The following is a 20,394-nucleotide window of genomic DNA, read 5'->3' as shown; positions in this document are numbered from 1 at the left end:
ACAAATGTAAAATTAACACAGAAAATTAATTCTGTAGTGAACTGCACTGACAATAAAGAAAGGATGAGAAACAAAGGCTACAGAATTACTGGTTCTTGGTGGACCACCAGGACATAAGCAAAAATTCTAAATGATAGAATCTCAAATGAGATATGTGTAAGAACGTATTGGATGGGAATTATTGGGGAGTAAGCAACTGGAACACAAAATCACAAAATAAATAAAAATTTTGACAGACAGTGGATTATCAGAAGAACAAGAGAAAACTCCGAAACACCAGATAAAATTATTCATGAGATAATAACATTTCCTGTTTAAAACTGTGGCAATAGTACAGAACTTGTTGCTGTGGAAATTCCATGAACTGCTTCCATTCATAATCACCATCTTGCTGTTTCATGTCCTTAGCAACGAAAAAAATTAATAAAAAAGTATTAAATGTATCACCATCATCTACACAATGCCGTTTCACATGCTTCTGAATTTAGATTCTTGACTAGATCATTCTGCAAATTTTGAATCAGTACCACGGAAGATGGCATTTTGCAATTCAAATACAATTAGACTCAACAGGTTTTTCATGAAACATATGTTGGACCATGCAATTATACATTAGTACTTTGGTATGATACGTCTCATTTGAAAAACCTGAACATATCAGCACTGTTTGTACTTGTGCTGTAGATAACATAGTGCATTAAATGTGTGAGTGTTACTGTTTTTTATAAATGTCTCCATGCCTGCATGTGAACATAGCGGTGATAGTAGTATAAAATATTGGTTAATATAAGGTATGATCAATAAATAGTGGAGTTATCTGGACAGAAATCAAAATTAATAAAGACTATAAGATTTTATGTCTAGTGCACATTAATATATTTTATCATCTCTTGTTCTTCATGAACAGGAAAATAAATTCTTTCCTTTATCATGGTGGGTCAGGGTACAATTACAGATTCGTCACAGATAATGTGTGTGTGTGTGTGTGTGTGTGGGGGGGGGGGATAGTTGATGGTCGAGCAGATTGGGGGGGGGGGTGATTTCTTGTGTGCATCAAAATTATTTGTTATTTGCAAGAAGCTGTTAAATACATAATTTAATTCACATTCTAGGTAAAAGGGATTGCCAGCTCAATTTTTTTAAAACTTACCTCTAGTCTCATTGTTTTACAAACAAGAACACATACTGTAATTAGTACTATGTGATATGAGAAAACACTGTAAAATAAAACACTAGGTTTCCATTTGCTCACACTGAGAAGTTTTTATTCAGTGGATATAGCTGATTTATGTCTTTTCATACTGGGTTTCCAGAAGTTGGTGTGTCAGTCATGGTCTACGTGAATATTAGTATTTTAATTCACATTTGCTATTTTAGAACTGTGTGCATATTCTAAAATAGACATTAAAAGCACTATCTGAATCCAATGAACAACTTTTTTATCTGTCAACAACTTTATATTGATAGATTTAAAATGAAATACTAACTCAGTTACAAACAATCAGTAGTCTTTCAAGGGTGTATAAACACAAATCTAGAGCATATGGCTATGTATATAAATATGTGAAGCTTTTTCAAGCTTCATTTATTGATCAAACCTTATGTCACTTCTCCTCTTGACCATGGCATGGAACTTGTTATGGAAGATGGTGCTCTACAATTAATGATCAGTTTTATATCAGCTGCACTCATTTTCTGTAACCCAGGAAGCAGAAAGTTAGTTATAACTCATTTCATGTTCACAGTTCACTGTAAATAATTATATGGAGCACATATGTGTTAGTGTAACACAGCAGATTGAATGAAATCAAAATACTGCTTCTTGTTTGCCATATATGTCTGTCATCATTTTTTCCTTATCACAAACAAATATCTGAAAATTCCAGACTAATAATATTATTGGTACAGTACTATATGAAATAGTGCACAATAAAAAGTACCTCCTATTCTACATCTACATCTACATTGATACTCCGCAAGCCACCCAACGGTGTGTGGCGGAGGGCACTTTACGTGCCACTGTCATTACCTCCCTTTCCTGTTCCAGTCGCGTATGGTTCGCGGGAAGAACGACTGTCTGAAAGCCTCCGTGCGCGCTCTAATCTCTCTAATTTTACATTCGTGATCTCCTCGGGAAGTATAAGTAGGGGGAAGCAATATATTCGATACCTCATCCAGAAACGCACCCTCTCGAAACCTGGCGAGCAAGCTACACCGCGATGCAGAGCGCCTCTCTTGCAGAGTCTGCCACTTGAGTTTATTAAACATCTCCATAACGCTATCACGGTTACCAAATAACCCAGTGACGAAACGCGCCGCTCTTCTTTGGATCTTCTCTATCTCCTCCGTCAACCCGACCTGGTACGGATCAAACACTGATGAGCAATACTCAAGTATAGGTCGAACGAGTGTTTTGTAAGCCGCCTCCTTTGTTGATGGACTACATTTTCTAAGCACTCTCCCAATGAATCTCAACCTGGTACCCGCCTTACCAACAATTAGTTTTATATGATCATTCCACTTCAAATCGTTCCGTACGCATACTCCCAGATATTTTACAGAAGTAACTGCTACCAGTGTTTGTTCCGCTATCATATAATCATACAATAAAGGATCCTTCTTTCTATGTATTCGCAATACATTACATTTGTCTATGTTAAGGGTCAGTTGCCACTCCCTGCACCAAGTGCCTATCCGCTGCAGATCTTCCTGTATTTCGCTACAATTTTCTAATGCAGCAACTTCTCTGTATACTACAGCATCATCCGCGAAAAGCCGCATGGAACTTCCGACACTATCTACTAAGTCATTTATATATATTGTGAAAAGCAATGGTCCCATAACACTCCCCTGTGGAACGCCAGAGGTTACTTTAACGTCTGTAGACGTCTCTCCATTGATAACAACATGCTGTGTTCTGTTTGCTAAAAACTCTTCAATCCAGCCACACAGCTGGTCTGATATTCCGTAGGCTCTTACTTTGTTTATCAGGCGACAGTGCGGAACTGTATCGAACGCCTTCCGGAAGTCAAGAAAAATAGCATCTACCTGGGAGCCTGTATCTAATATTTTCTGGGTCTCATGAACAAATAAGGCGAGTTGGGTCTCACACGATCGCTGTTTCCGGAATCCATGTTGATTCCTACATAGTAGATTCTGGGTTTCCAGAAATGACATGATACGCGAGCAAAAAACATGTTCTAAAATTCTACAAGAGATCGACGTAAGAGATATAGGTCTATAGTTTTGCGCATCTGCTCGACGACGATTTATGACAAGCGAGTTACGGTCACTTATTGAAACTACAGACATTTTGAAGCTGCAGTCCTATGATCTGTTATCACTACCATTTCCCATGAAATAAAAATTTGAAAGTTTGCAAAAAGCTCATGGTACACTAATACTCATGTGCTCCAATAAATTTAAATATTGTAATGGTCTTCACTGTAATGTATCTGTCTGTGTCTCTTATTCTTAAGGAATAGTTATTATTGTGTGTTATCCAATGCCTGTTGCACAGACTTTTCTACAGTAAATGTAAAAGAACAATTACTATTTATGATTAAACATCAAATTCACAATAGTACCAAAATAAAAGACCAGGTTTTGCTCCTTTTAGGGAGAGTTAGTTATATGTTCCATGGGTGACTTTGTATGATACATCATAGTGATGTGGAATGAAAAAGTTTACAGAATATTAGCTTAGTCAGTATTTCAGTATGGCTACATGCTGACCATTTACAGATTACTTCATATAATGGAAAGAAAATTAGTTTGATAACACTATGAAATAAGTAACACTTTTGCATTAAATGTGCTACAAGTTTCTAAATAGAAATTCTTATATGGGGCAGGAACTATCCAGAATGAACATTTTCAGCTTACTTTCAAATTCAACTTTTTTATTTGTCAAACATTTAATATCATAGAGTAAGTTACCAAAGATGATAACAGCTTTATGCACTGCTTCCTGAACTAAAAACAGTTATAATCAAAAGTAATGAAGGTAATTTTCTTAATAATATTGTAATCATGGATGTCATTCTTCTGATGTTTAATGAATTATTTACAACAAATTTCATAAGAGAAAATATGTATGTGACGTTTTAGTCAAAAAAAAAAAAACAAGTGATACCATGTACCTTTGTAGGTGAAGACTTTATGCTTAAAAATGAGTTACACCAGAATACAATTCCATATGACTTTACTAAATGAAAAGAAGCAAAGTATGTTAATTTAATCATCTGCCACTTTCCAAGGTATGCAATAACCAAAGTTCCAAGCTAGCTGCAGTGAGTTATTTAAGAAGCTCTAAAGTGTGTGTGTGTGTGTGTGTGTGTGTGTGTGTGTCAGGAGGAGTTGTCAGTATTCAGGATTATGACATATGACAGGAACAACCATTCAAAACAAAAAAGTCTAGTTAACATGGGCTCTAAAGTCCATACCTTAAGAGCTATGAGCAAATCGTGGTCTTCGATAGTGCGAAACAGATCTCTTCTACTGCAAGCTCTTTTCTTTCCATATTTTGGGAGGAGGTAATATGGACAGAAAGAAGAAAAAATTGTTATTAATCATGCACTCTAAAATGCATACCTTGAGAGGTATGAACATTTGTTCAATAGAAGAGATAGCTTTCACAGTAGCAATGATGAACAAGTACTCATAGCTGTTAAGGTATGCACTCAAGAGTCCACATTTACTCAACATTTTTTTCTTGTTTTGGTCCATACTACTACCTGCCAAAATATGGAAAGTTGAGAGTTAGCAGTAGAAGAGAACTGTTTCACAGTGTAGAAGATGAAAAACTCACAGCTCTCAAGATATGTGTTTTACAACCCATGTTTCCCAGACTTTTTTTGCTTCAAATGATCATTTTTCATACCATTGAATATTTTTAATTCTCATCAATATTCAAACATAAGAAATTTGAAAATTCTCTCTCGCTTACTAACTCCTTTTGAGATTTTAAATTTGCCACTGCTGTTTCACTTTTTGACGTGCACAGAGGAATATGATTGATTTTCTCAAAAACTGAGAGACGGTCAGTTTGCAGAAAACCAGTCACTAATCATTTTAAATCATATTCACAACATCTTCTATTGCTATATGTCTGTTGGAATTGATTATAATACTTGCGTCATTTGCAAAATAGACTAATTCTGCTTGATAGGTATTAAATGGATGGCGACTAGTAAATACAAAAGACAACAGGGCCCCAACACTGAAAGCAGAACAATTCAAAAAAATTATTTTATTGTGGTTACTTAAGAAACCTTTAAATAAAAATATCATATGATATCCTGCTCATCTTCTACAAATTTCATCTAACCTTCCAAAGTTGAAAGATAACTGCCAACTAAAACATTTCTTTAGGACGTAGAATTTTTAGTAATGCCATCTTCCTGAGACTGCTGCCACGCAAACACCCCTTATCAATGCTCTGTCTGGTAAAACTGCCATGGGTAACTGGTACACCTGTAGATGTCAAAAATGGATAAAACTTTCAGTCATTTACAGAAGAGCTTCACAAAGGTGATGCTGCTTGCCCATCCTATACTGGTCACCATTGGCAATGGTAGTAGATGCCAACCACTGATGTGGCTCTACATTAAAAAATAAATAACCATTGGAACCATTAAGTGTATTTTCTAAATATTTACAGCAGGGACAAATACATTGGAATGTGTATAAATATGTCAGCCATGCGCATTCATCATATTCAAGGGATGGAAGACATAGTTGGTGACTACTTTTCTGGAACTGACAACTTGGCGAAAATGTAGGACTACACCAAACTCGCAAAAACTCAAGTGGCGGACCATCAACTACAACTATTACTGAATGATCCCTCCACATGACTGTGCATACAGCAGATAGGGCTATTGGGTGACAGTGAAAAAATATACGGCATCTCACAACACTGACCTAGACATCACAGCTCATCGCCATTTAGAAAGACAGGTTTCAATAGTGTACATAACCTGGCACACATAGTTTCTTCTGAATTGTCAGGAGGTTTGGCCACATCCACATTGATCTCATTCACTCGCTGCCACACTCTGAACATTACAAATACCTATTCACTGCAGTGAATAGGAGTACATGATGGGAAGAAGCTGTACCAATTACTGACATCTCTGCCAAAACGACAGCAAAAATGTTTGTCAGGACCTGGGTGGCATGTTTTGGTCACTCCCTTCACATGACAATGGTCCAGGGATGACAATTTGAGTTGATCCTCTTCCCCAAATTGTCCAAAAAGTGTGGCTTTCAATGACACCATATCATTAGTTACTATCTGGACAGCAATGGTTTGGTCGAGTGGTGGCGTTGAACATTGAAGGCCGCTCTCGTGTGTCATTATAAAAAGTGGACACAAGCACACCACTAAGAGAAGTCGTGCAGTGGTTAGCACACTGGACTCACATTAGGGAGGATGATGGTTCACACCTACGTCCAACCATCCTGATTTAGGTTTTCTGTGATTTCCCTAAATCACTTCAGGCAAATGCTACTGGTGACCTCACTGTTTTGTCCCCTCCACCAAATCAACCAACCAACCACAAGCACACCAGATGGTCCTGTTAATGTTAACAAACAGCATATAAAATGGACCTCAGTACATCAGCCACAAATTTGGCTTCTGGCAAGCCTTTAAGGATTCCAACAGACTTCTTCAGTCCAATTGCCATTGCCATTTGATTTGCAGCTACTTCAGTTGGTGCAGCACCTTAAGGTATATATCTGCAACATCCAATGGTCCCCAGCTTAACAGCATGGCTCCAACAAATTTTGTGCACAATGTGTTGACTGATTGCACCCATGTCAAGCTGTTCACTGATTTCATGCAAGCTCCCCTGCAATCCCCATACACCGGTCCTTTTCCAATTTTGTACTGCAAGAATCATATGACTAATATATTACTTAGTGGTAAATGCTACAGAATGTCCATTAAGAGGGCCAAGCCTGTATGAGTCGTACAGACACCCTCAGATGGCAGCATGCCTACACCCATTAATGTGCAGTGCACTGAAACACCCATATCGCCAGCAGCTGCTTTGCCAATGTCTGGCTCCTGCTTACAGGACATACCTGTGGCTACACACCCTTCACAGCAGAATTCTGCATGAGAACCAGATGTGCGGTGAAGTTCAAATACCCCTTCATTTACAGTGCTCTGCACTTGAGAGGGAAGGAGGTGGAGACTGTGTGACAGTAAAATGGTTGATTAATCAAGTTTGGTCAGTGAAGCACCTTTTTGTATAGACAAACTATCTTTGTGCTATTTTGTTTGGTTTTTGAAGTGTTACTGTTGCGTAGTTTGTCTGTGATAAATAAAAGTGGTTTTTCGTACATCTGAAATTTGTGTACAGATTTAAATGTAGGTGATGGTGTCCCTACAGAGATACTTCATCTTCAATCCTTCCATAAGGAACTATGAAACAATCTAATATATTCAGTTATTGGGGTTTTTGGTACCTACAATTCACAAAATGGAACTTCATTGAGTTAACAGTGAAGAATAGAATGGATGAAATAAAATGGAAGAGTGGAAGAGTTATAAAACTAAATAGAGATTATTTTTAAATTATGATGAGCTATTATTACTATTCACTGCTATATTTTACTTTCAGGAGGCATACCTCCCAGAATAGTCAACATCCCCAAAAACCCCTTCCATCAAACATAAACCAACAATTTCTTCTCCTCCCTGAGGAAGGAACTTAAGATACCAAAAGCTAAGCCTGCTGTTGTCTATTTTATGTGCTCTTATTGGTGGTATTAGGACCTGCGCTGCTATCTCTCTTTGTGGTTTTAATAATTTCCTGATTGGGATCTTCCTATTTATACAATTATATTATTCACAGTCCAACACATGATGTGGTATATGTAGCCTCTGTTGTGTGATTGCATTGCATTTGTCTTTATACTCCAGCAATTATCTTTATGCAACAGTAACTTAATAGATTTGGAGAGATCAGTTACGTACTTATTCCAAAATTTTTTCTCACTGACAAAAATAATAGACAGTAGAAACAATGCCAACTACTACAACTCTTTAGCACATCAACCCTTTAGTACTACTACCAAGTCATTTAAGCTCTACAATGGTAGGAAATTTGTGAGAAAATCTGTGTTGCAGGCAATAGATATCACACTGTAAAATCAAAATGTACATCTTTTTGCCAATGACTCTTCCACACTCACAAAGTATGTGTGTAAATTAATCCTGTCTATATCTTTAAAATTTCAATATGTGTTGGTGGAAGTTCTAACCCATTAAATTTTTGTTGCTTTTTGGGTAAATGTGTGATGTCTTGTGTGTTTTTATATTTATGCCTGATGCACTGTGTACAATATATAAAATGTAAGATACACAAATTCATGCACATCTGTGCAAATTACTTAACACAAAAATAGTAAACAGACTGGATTACACAGAGATTATTGAAAGTAAAATAGGATGCCATGGCTACTTTTTGACTGAAAATCATCTGTATGTTAGTGGAGCAGCATTCAGTTCAGACCAAATCATTTTAGTTCTTTTTTTATTTTTAATTATGAATGCCTTTTTAATGAAACATGACTGTAAATATAAGAGCAGTGCAGTTACATATAAAAAGTTACATTGGTATGAGAAATATGTTTATAATCTAATTAAGTGAACTAATATCAAAAGTCTAAAATATAAATGAGGTGAACGACAGGAGACTATACCAGCAGAGAACATAGTCAGCTACTAATTATATCATCTAAACATACAAAATTAAATACTTAGAAACTAATGGAATTATGAGATAAACAATGTAACACAAAAAATGATACAGGGTGAAGCAAAAAGAACCATCCGATTAAAAAAAAAAAAAATCATAACTATAATGTTACTTGAGGTATGTGTGTGAACAATGTAAATTCTTGAGTTGTACATGGATTCTGCAAGATAACAGCAGTGTCTGCCCATTTCAGCTATAGTAAAAATGGTGCCAGGACAACAGAAAGCATTTTGTGTTTATGTTTTGTGCAGTACAGGTCAGTAATAACTGATCAGCCTGATTTTCATACTAGTTATGGTGTGGATCCACTACAGTACAGAGCATTAAATGATGACATGAACAATTCCAAAAAACAGGTTGTTTGTGTAAAGGCAAATTGCTGGGCTGTCCCCAAGTATCTGACACAGAAGTTGAACGCATACATCACAGTTTTACAAGGAGTCCACAGAAATCCGTTTGCCATACAGCTCAACAACTCAGCATGCTCCCGATGTCCATCTGACATGTGTTGTGTTAACATTTACACGTGAAACCATACGAAATTCGGTTACTGCAAGCTCTTCATGAAGGTGAACAATGTGTGGAGTTCTGTAATTTCATTCTTGGCAAGATGGAGGATAACAGTTTTTTCCATGATTAGTGTTTAGTGATTAGGCAACATTCCATTTAAATGGAAAGGTGAACTGTCATAATTTGAGAATATGGCATATGGAACAACCACATGAAGTTGTACAGCATGAGAGGGACTCTCCAAAATTTAATGTGTTTTGTGCAGTTTCATGGGAAAAGGTGTATGCTGCAGTTTTGTTTGCAGAGAACCCTTTTACTGGAAGCACATATCTCGTTATGCCTGAGAACTTTCTTTTCCAACAGTTGGTGACTGATTTGAACAACTTCATTTACCAACAGGATGGGGTACCGCCGCACTGGCATGTGGAAGTGTGGAAATTTTTAAATCAATGGATTATGGAATGATCGATCGGTTGCACTGGGCCAAATGTTTCAGCATTACATTACTGGCCTCCAAGGTCTTTGGAGCCTGACTGTATGTGATTATTTCTTGTAGGGGTTTATAAAAAACTCTGTTTATGTGCCTCTGTTACCAACAACAATAAATGAGCTGAGACATCGCACAACGGCAGCAGTGGAATCTGTAACCCAAGACATGCTCACTGCAGTGTGGTAAAAATTTGAATACTGAATTGACATACGCCATGCAGGACAACAGAAAGCATTTTATGTTTATGCTTTGTGCAGTATTGAGCACCTATGAATCAGTATGAAAAAATCTTTTTGAGTTTCCCGTTCATCAAAGAACAAAATTCACTGCACATGTTTATTAGTTTCAGAAACATAGATGTGCCAAATCAGATGATTCTTTTTGATACACCCTGTATATCTTTCCTTTATGGACTGATGACTTATTTTCTTGTATGAGATTCATCATTATTATTCATTATAAGACCAACTGTGATACATATTATTCTATTTTAAGAAAGGTACATAGCACAGTTATTACAGACATTGCATAAGTTCAAAGTCTGATAAGGACTGTGAATTGAAATCAGACTTTTTGAAGTACAAAACCTGGAATTTACCTGAAAAGATTTAGAGACTGCAGAAAACCTAAATCACTGTACTGTCTCACTTGCTACCCACCTTGAGTGTGAGGTACTGAGAAGAGGACAAACAAAAGAACAGAATGTTATAGTATATCTACTACAGCACCACAGTCATGAAAGGAACATAGATTTCCTCCTAGCTTTCAGTTTGGTTTTCTCCTTCAGAAGTACCAACAGCCAGCACCCATATGTACAGATATTAAACCTCAGCCTTGGAAATATGTATATGTTTTACTGACTCATGACATATATGAAGAAGCTAGCAGTAGCTTTTCTTGTACCAGCTCACCACTTACTACTGAATGTTTATAGTAGTAGTTTTAACTGCTGAAACGTATGGTCTCCTTCGTCTGATTCAGAATATTTGAGTATTTTATTTTCCTTCAAAAAGGCATACATACAATTATATGACTAACTTTTAAAGTAGAGAGCTCTGCCAATCATCTTCAAAGCTAGTAATCTTGTGCTGCAGTGTATGGTCATATTATTTCCACATGTCTCAAGACAGTTTACCTCATACATTTTTATAAGATTAGCTGTGTTCTACATTTCTCAAATTACTGACAAATCCCAATTTTGAAAGTATATTCCATTTCGCTACATAAATGAATAGTGAGCCTCTTCCAAGTTATCACATAGGCAATAACTGGAATGTATGTCATCTCCATCTTACATGGGAACACCCATAAAAAACACAGAAGTAAGACTGTTATTTAGTTGCAAATGAAGGGGGCGAGTTTTGATAAAACAAAGTTTTGTACTTCACAATAACTAAATTATTGTTTGACTATATTAATGGCATTATCTGTTCCCATTACAATGGCACAAACTCAGTTTTAACAATCTCTGGTACAAGAAAGTGGTATCTTGCCCTAACCTAATTTTGTTACCACTAAAAACACTCTGCTGGGTACATGTTTAATGATTTTCATACATAAATTTAATCGGTATATGCTGTGCATGGCCTGTATAAGGGATAGGGAAGCACTGATACCCAGCAGCATGCCAGAAGTCTGCACATCTGCAGACACAACTTACGGTTTTTATCTTTAAAAATAGAAGAGCCATAACTGCCTACTGCACAGCCCTCTGAGAAAGGTTGGATAACCTAAAGAAATTTTAAGTCCAGTGAGCTGTATCCATGAGCCATGATTTGATCTTCAGTAAATGATCTATTCTTCCATACAGTGTACATGTAGTGTCTCATATTTGAGACAGTTGTTTGATGAAACAAAAGCTGTATGGATAAAAGTAGAAGATTTCTATTATGTGGAATGAATGGGTATGCACAGACCTTGACCTTTTCAAAGTATTTAGTAATATCATGACAGTGCAGTGAATACTACTGCAGCTCATTTGACATAAATAAGTTACTGGTATTCACATACGGGGCAGTCAGGTGTCAGGAATTTACAGTGCTCGAAGTTACTACTCTTTTGATGGTGATTGGCAATGTTCACTAACTTTTCTTTTTTTCCTTTTTTCTTTATAAATTATCAGAAAATTTTGCTTGATAAATATTTTTACAATCCATAAAATGATGAAACTTGTTGTAATATATTCTTATTTAATTGCATTAAATTTTTCTCTTTGCTAAGGTTCACATAACCAAAGAGTATCTGCAGCTTGAGCCCATTGGTTTGGTATTTGTGTTCTTCTTTGCTTTGATTTTGGTGATCCAATTTGTGGCTATGTTATTTCACCGATTTGGAACACTGTCACATATACTTGCATCCACAGAACTTAGGTGGTGCTTTAACAGAAAGGTAAGAATTTATAGACAATAAACAAAGTGTAAAATAAAACACTTGATAAGCTAATTGGAATTTTCTCCTTCAAGCAGTATGTTAATTAGTACATCATTGCCTGGAACATGTATTTTACTGCCTTATTTTCTTATCGCTGTTAAACAGCATTATATGCTAGACAATTATTAGATCCTAAAGGAAGCTGCCATTGACAAAGAACTGTAGTATAATTATGAAAGCAACTATTTCCTTTAAATTTTACTGATCTTTATTTGTTGAATAATTTTTTCCACAGAAGGAAGATCTGTCACAGGACTCTATAATAGACAAAAACTTCATGGAAATAGCAAAGAATATGCAGAGATTACGTGACTTAGATGGTGATTATGAGAATGACTCAGGTGCTCAGAAACCTGAACACAGGCGGACTATCCATAACTTGGAAAGGCAGAGAAAGAAGACAAGGACTATTGGAACACTTGATGTTGCTTTCAAACAGCGCTTTTTCAATATGACAGCTGATGGGAATGTTCCAGGTATGTTAAAACAGCACCTAGTGATGAGATATGGTGTGATGATTCCACTGACAGTTTTTCACCAATCATTATTTCTTAGCTAACATTATGGCATTTAACATTTTTATGACTTTCAATAACTGAGAACTCCATTAAGAAACTTTTCTGGCTAAATAACATAAATTTAAAGGTTGTAGATTCAACTAAATAGCCAGTGATTACAGGTACAAACAATTTTAATTGAAACAATCACATTGAAAATGTTGTAGAGAAGACCAAAGACAGAATTTAATTGGCAGAACACTTAGAAGCTGCAACAGATCCATTAAAGAGACTGCCTTTACAATGCTTGCTTATCTTCTTGAGTATTTCATAGCATGGGACTCTTACCACATGAACATCAAAAAAGTTCAAGGAAGGGCATCTCATTTTGTATTACTGTGAAATATGGCAGAGTGTATCACGCATATGATATGCGAGTTGGGGTAGCACCCATTAAAACAAAGCCATTTTTCAATGCAGAGAAATCTTTTCACAAAATCACACACACAGAGAGACATGATCTTCATAGTAAAAAAATAGAAATCAGAAATATATGGTTGTTAATTTTTCCTATGCATTATTCAACAGTAGAATGATCAAAAACTAGTTTGAAAGTGGTTCAATGAACCATTTGTCATACACTTACATGTGAATAGCAGATGTTGATGTAAATAAGAGGAAGCTAGAACCCTGTGCAATCTGCTACAGTTGGAAAGAATAAACAATACTATTTTTCCCACCAAAGTACTTCTGAACAACAGTAAAAAACTAAGTCCGCACCCTGGTCAACAACTTTTTGTAGCATGGCCATGTATTGAATTCCTATCATTTACACGATACAGGAGATATTCCAGAGAGTATGCATTAAATAGGGAAAGATAATGATGAGTCTTCCAGAAAAATATATACACACTTTAAGGAATGAAAAGTATTATTTATGTGTTTATTTTACATTTAATAATTGATCACACATGTTGTACAACCTTCTGTTTAGCACATGGTTCCTTTAAATGTACAAAATGTTGACCATTAGTGGCTATACACATAACAGAATGACCAGCAGTTGCCGCAACTATATCAGTCAATGTTACGGCGGAGATAGTTGCAAATGTCGCTGTAATCTCATTGCAAAGTTCCTCCAGCATGTGTGGCTTATGTCAATAGACATCATCTTTCACAGTTTGCCGCAAGTGAAAGTCCATAGGTGTTAGATCTGGTGACCAAGGAGGGAACTCAATGGGCCCTCTTCATCCAGTCTAATGCCCCAGAAAATAGTCAGCCAGGAAAACTCGTATGGCTAGGTGGTAGTGTAGTGGTGCCCCATCCTGTTGGTAGAAGACCTCTTCATCAGCTCCATAAAGCACACATATACCTGGCAAAATTGATGTGAGTTACATTTCCAGGTACACTTCTCCAGTGACAGTAGCATCAAAGAAAAAGGGTCCTACTGAGCCCCTAGATGATAGTCCACACCACACGTGAGCCCCTGATAGATTGACCGCTTTATTCACATACATATACGTATTTTCTGGTGCCCAGTACACACTGTTATGCTGATTCATGATTCCATTAAATTTAAATTGTGCCTCATCACTCCACACTACCTTTGTCACAAATTGTTCATCATCAGTTTTGCTGATACCATTGGCAAAATTGTATTCGCTTGCAGTAATCATGGAATGTAAACTTTCCACTTGGCAGATTTCAGAATTCTTCGTACACTTGTGCTGTTAACCTCCTCTTCACATGAAAACTGTGTAGCAGACTTCTGTGGAAAATTAACAAATGTTTCCAACACGAGAGCCAACGAAGCTGGACTTGTAGCTGTATGCTGTCTTCCTGATTTTCCTTTGTGAATATCACAAATTGTTCCATGCAATTGAAACTTGTCAATGATGCATTTAATTGTTAGGTGGGTTGGCAGCTCTGTTTCAAACTCCTGCTTTCCCTGATGTTACATTTCAATTATCAAACTTGAAAAACCACTTCACAATAGATTTTCATTGCTCGAATGTCTAGTGTGCTCCATCCATCTTGTTTTCTCAATACCAAGATGAAAGTACTAACATCTGTCCAGCACACTTGTAACTCAAACTGAATGACAATATCAGACTTTATAGAGCCTGACTAAGTGTGTATACATTTCTGGTGGACTCTAAAAGCTGGCAGCCAGTTGTACATAAAAACTAGTGAACAGCCTCAGTAAAGCTTCGCAGTATTCATCTAGTCTCGTCTATGACTTGGAGCTGATCTCTGTTCACTGAAATAACACTAAATAAATACCTACAGAATCTTTATATGCCATGCCGATTGGCTGAAGCTATATTTTATGAGAACAGTCTCTATGAAACACATTTTACCCCTTTCCAACTGAATGTCCATTTTACTTTGTGCTGCATCACAAAAATGTAATAATTGTATATAACCATAATGGTACTACCTCACCAATCATGAAATATTTTGTTCCTATTCACACAAAACTGCCTTGTGCACAACAACAGTGAAATAACATGCCATTCATTATTTAAGATGGAAATTACTTGTAGGTTAGTCATGATGAAAGTCCTGTAGACATTATGTAACTGTTGACAAATCACCTGAAAGTGTATCTCACTCAACTTTGCAAGTTGCTTCAACACTATCGTTATCTCATAAAACTAATAATGATCCCCTGTAATTTTTCTAATGTTTATTTCCTCTATTAGTTTTATTAAGCCAGGTTAGTGTAATGAGTTCACTTGTTCTGTATACAGTAATAAATGACAAAAGCGTGTGTCTTTACAGACACAGATCATATAACCTCCCTCACAGTTTCACAGGAAAATATTTTTGATATCAACACCTACTCATACCCAGAAACCTATCCTCCTCAACAAGAATGAGAAAAATCAAGGATGTGGAACTGTATCTCTCCTTTATTTCAAGTCAAAATTTCTTTTATGAAGAATGAGGTGCTGGCTCATTGCCCAACCTCAGCGTGGTTGATCAGGGTTTTTCTAGCAGAGTTTACTTCAATACATAACATGTTATAGATTTAAGCAAGAGCTTCACCTTTCATTAGCTTCTATAAGTTATAAAGACAAAAGCATATATATATATATAGAGCATCCATATTCTCACTGGTCAAATTTGGATGTTTTTCTCAGACACCAGTAATCAAAATAGCCTCTTATTCATGGACATTCAACTCGTGACAAGTGAAGAAGCTTTATAATATGAAAAATAATGAAGGAATATTCAAAATAGGGTGTAGTTACAAACAGAAAAGAAGGAATATTTAAAAGTTGGTGGAAATGCTGTAGATCTAGAACTAAATAACACTTCTATTAAAGGGTATAATGACAAAGGCAAAAACACATAGTGAGAATGCAAGATGAATATTGCCAAAAAGAGGTGTAGTATCTATTTCAACACAAATAAGGAAAAGAAGATTATCACTGACATAATGGGAAAAAAGAACAGTGCCTGAAAGGAAGAAAGGAGGTTGAAAGATGGCAGTTGGGAGGACTGGGAGAGCTAAAGACTGAAAACCATTAAGTGACAAGCACTGTGTGGCCTCTACCCATCATGGAAGTAATCTATGTAAGATAATTTGAAGACCCATGAACATACAGTTCTATATGCCTTACAGCACCTACCAAAGTCCTATGAAAAGGATTGATTGTTACTCACTGTAAAGATAACACCTTGAGTAGCAGACAGAAAAAACTGTTACACATGAGCTTTCAGCCAAAGCCTTCTTTGAAAAGAAAACAAAACATACACACATTTGCACAAACAAGCACCAACTACTGCACACATGATCAGTATTTCTGGCCACTGCAGCCAGAATGTAACAAGGTAATTCACACATTTAGAGGATAATACATGCATTTGTTCGTTAAAATAGCAGGGCAATGAGGAATCATCAAATAACCATGAAACAATGTGCTATCTGGAAAAAATTCTTGCTATTTGTAGTTGCTACATTAGGTACCACATGGACATAGTCCAATGTTAGCACAAAAATTAGTATTTTGTTAATAAAACATTAGCTGAAATAAATATGTCTGTCAGATTAAGGAAGTTAGAGGAAGGTAATAACATTAGGCTTTAACATCTTGTGGACATCAAGGTCATTAGAGATGGAGCACAAGCTCAGATTGGGAGAAGGATGGAGAAGAAAACTGGTCATGCCCTTTTCCAAGGAACCATCCTGGTATTTGCCTTAAGTGATTTTGTGAAACTATGGAAAACCTAAATAAGGACACTGAACAAGGATTTGAACCCATATACTCTCAAATAGAACTAAGATATGAAATTCAAAAGGTATTCTGGAAGATACTATCATATGCATGAAAGTGTTTCAGCAATCCATTGACACACATTACTGCAGAAGATTTACAAGCTGTAGAAACTTGAATGAACAATGTTCATCTAGTGTCTCCATCAAAGAACATTTGGTTGCATTCCCCTTTACAGGCAGCTCATGTGGATGGTATTATCAGTAACCATAATAATAACAAGAATAATATTACTACAAGCCTTATGGAATAAAAAAACTGCAATGCTGCTCCTTGCTGATTATTAGGAAACTTTCTGGATGTAAATCTACAGCAGTTCAACATGGCACATTGTTTCTTACCCAATGTATTTGTTATCAGCTCCACTGGTTGCATGCTTTCACTTCTGTAACATCCAGGAGTGTCTGAAACATACACAGAACCAAAACACGTACCATCATTCTATCATACTTAAATATTAATATCAAGGCAAATTTGATTATATTCTTCTATGGTGTCATAAATTCTGGTCACTGTGGTAAATTTAGCATGACCAATTTTGTATCCTCACATAATATAACAGATATATGCTACAAACCCAGCATATTCTACTAGAAATTCTGAGTAGCAGTTACTTCTCTTTTGCAAAATAGATGTTCAGCTGATTATTTGTGACATACCCCCCTATGTTAAACTGTGACTTTAAGATGCACATCTACCTCTTGTAGGCAGTGTTTCATTATTTAAAGCACAAAAAAGGAGAAAGCAGTAAGATCAGGGAACAGTAAGATAACAGTTTGAGACAAGCTACAAAACATTCTCAGATAAAGCAGTATGGCATTGTCTAATAAAAAGGTAGTTTGCAGGATTGAGTCCTAGTTTGCCACACATGCAATAAATAGGAATTTCTTTCAGAGAATATGAAAGTGGTAGTAATTTTTTCTTGCAACATAAATTTTAAATATTTTCTTTTTCTTGTCATTCTGCATTCAGAAACTTCCTTCCTTTTTCCTGTACAATGTATCTCCATGCACTGTGAATGACTAAATACATGAATGAATACAATACTTACATTGCATTATGATGTAATCATCTTTTTCACCAATAAACTATTTCAAAGCACACACCTCTGAAGAAATATGTTTAGTTCAATGGCATTTCCGCTACTATCTTCTTGAGTTTCCCAACCACTTCATTTTTCTGTGCCTCTTACAATTCACATTTTTCGATATCTTTTATGGAACATAGGCAACTTAAAGTACTGACAAGATAATGACATAAATGAAAAAAATCATTCTTGAAATGCTGAATTATTTACATTCTTACAGGTACTCCCGTTCTTGGAAGGAAGCTAACAATGAGGAAAGAAACTATTAAAGCTTTGGAGGTCCGGAGAAATTCAGTAATGGCAGAGAGGCGGAAATCTCAAATGAAAACACTTGGTGCTAGTAACGAATATGGGCTCACTGGTAACAACAACATAGTACCACCACCTCGCAGCCACAGAGCTTCTTCTGCAAGCATGAGTGTGAAGGATATGTTTGAAGTCAATGGTGGTGGTCAAGTGAATCGTGCTTATGATGGCCTTTCAGAAGTGAACACAGACCCAAGGGTTAGTTCTGTTAGAATACAAAGCAATGGCAGGAATGGAGTAAGCTGGAGAGATTCAGAGGGTCAACGGATGTAAACAGCTGAGACATGCATATAAAAAATCTTGTGGTGAAGACTTCTGAATAAACAATCATTAGGTGGTCAAAACGCTTATTACATTAGAATGGAAGCTCATAATTTTAAGAGATTCTAAATGAGACTGAATGTTTCAATAAATATTGAAGTTCCATGTGAGAAACATGAGTCACTGTAATATTTTATTTATTAAAAAAATCTGATGCTGTAGTTAATTTAAACAATTATCCATATAATATCCGAAATCATGAAATTATTCCCTCACCAATGCAATAAAACTGAGAGATTATCCAGCAAATTAGACTTATCTCAACAATTACACTGCCAGTAATGTATTTTTGTAGTTTCCTCATGATATGCTGATGATAGTGATCAAAGATAACAACACTGAATTATCATTATTAAAAAAATAGATTCATCACTGTCATATTTCATGTTAATGAAGCAGTTTCAGTCATATTTATTCCTCAAATATCTGCTCAGCTTATGTCAATGGCAGCAGCAGACAATGAATTGTTTCAAAGTAACACAACTATTTTCCCTTAAGGTGTGTGTGTGTGTGTGTGTATGTGTGTGTGTGTGTGTGTGTGTGTGTGTATGTGTGTATCTGTTTTGGAAGCTGAAGACATAATTAAAATGATGTTTCAGCCCATAGTGATTGTTTCACAAAGAATTGAATATCCTCTACATTTTGTACAATTTTTGATTAAGAATAAATAATGTTTCCTTACGAAGATTTCTTATATGGTTGGCTTGCAATCTGTTATTCTACATATTGTTTGAATTCCTGAATTCAAAATATATTTATCCCTTCTACCATTTCAATGACCTTGAATTAATGATACACAATGCAGTTGTTGAGCATCAACAGAGTCAACACTCATAATGCTAAATAAGTACTTGCCACTGGTCTAAACAATAAATACTGGTAAGACTCTAAAAATGGTAGACTTTAAGATCTTAAACATAGATAAAATTTTTCTAGACAGTACCAGACAGACAGTGCCTACGTACTGCAAAGTACTGTTTTACTCCCATTTTTATGTTACTGCACAAACAACAATATGATAACTGGAGTCTGCAAGAATTCGAGCAATGGTGGGGTTGTTTTTAAAATAATAGCACTCCTCTGAAAATGGACCAGCCAATTTCATTAAAACGTCATAGACACAGTTTTGCAGTTTGTCAGTATGACCCTGCAGATAGCAATGGGGTACCTGGGTAAAAAAGTAAACTAGCGTAAATTTTTCAAACTTTTAGGTAGGCACACTGAGTAGAAAGCATTTTTTATACACCACCTGCTTCATTAGTATTTTGACCATTCTGATGGAACTGTTAAAATTTTTGAAACTTCCTGGCAGATTAAAACTGTGTGCCAGACCGAGACTCAAACTCAGGACCTTTGCCTTTCGTGGGCAAGTGCTCTACCATCTGAGCTACCCAAGCATGACTCACGCCCCGTCCTCACAGCTTTACTTCTGCCAGTATCAGTTAAAAATTTTGTTCACTTAACATATTTTTGTTCAATAATAAACTTACGAAATAATATAATACATGTAATTCTGTATTTATACACAAGACACTCATTAGATAAAATTCTATACAAAACACAATATGTACTGTAGACTTTTAACCTCAAATCCTAACACTTACCTGGAAGGTAGTTTAGTACAGATCCATGAATGACTTATAAGTTCATGGCGACTTCCATCGGTAATGCTGGAATTCAATATGGCACTGCCCCA

At 36.1% G+C, this 20,394-nt stretch overlaps 1 protein-coding gene across 2 annotated transcripts in view; it reads left to right on the top strand.

Annotated features, from left to right (window-relative positions):
- LOC126483845 (chitin synthase chs-2) overlaps nt 1-18,859 on the top strand; it is a 347,785-nt gene extending 328,926 nt beyond the window's left edge. For both annotated transcript variants that reach the window (XM_050107058.1, XM_050107057.1), the window contains exons 21-23: nt 11,995-12,162; nt 12,440-12,680; nt 18,292-18,859. In XM_050107058.1, coding sequence (XP_049963015.1) covers nt 11,995-12,162; nt 12,440-12,680; nt 18,292-18,650 — 768 coding nt within the window. In that variant the 3' untranslated portion in view covers nt 18,651-18,859. The remainder of the gene's footprint in view (nt 1-11,994; nt 12,163-12,439; nt 12,681-18,291) is intronic.
- The last annotated feature ends 1,535 nt before the right edge of the window (nt 18,860-20,394 follow it).

The sequence above is a fragment of the Schistocerca serialis genome, chromosome 6, assembly GCF_023864345.2.
Source record: "Schistocerca serialis cubense isolate TAMUIC-IGC-003099 chromosome 6, iqSchSeri2.2, whole genome shotgun sequence".
NCBI lineage: Eukaryota > Metazoa > Arthropoda > Insecta > Orthoptera > Acrididae > Schistocerca > Schistocerca serialis.
This window is presented reverse-complemented; position numbering and strand designations above follow the sequence as displayed.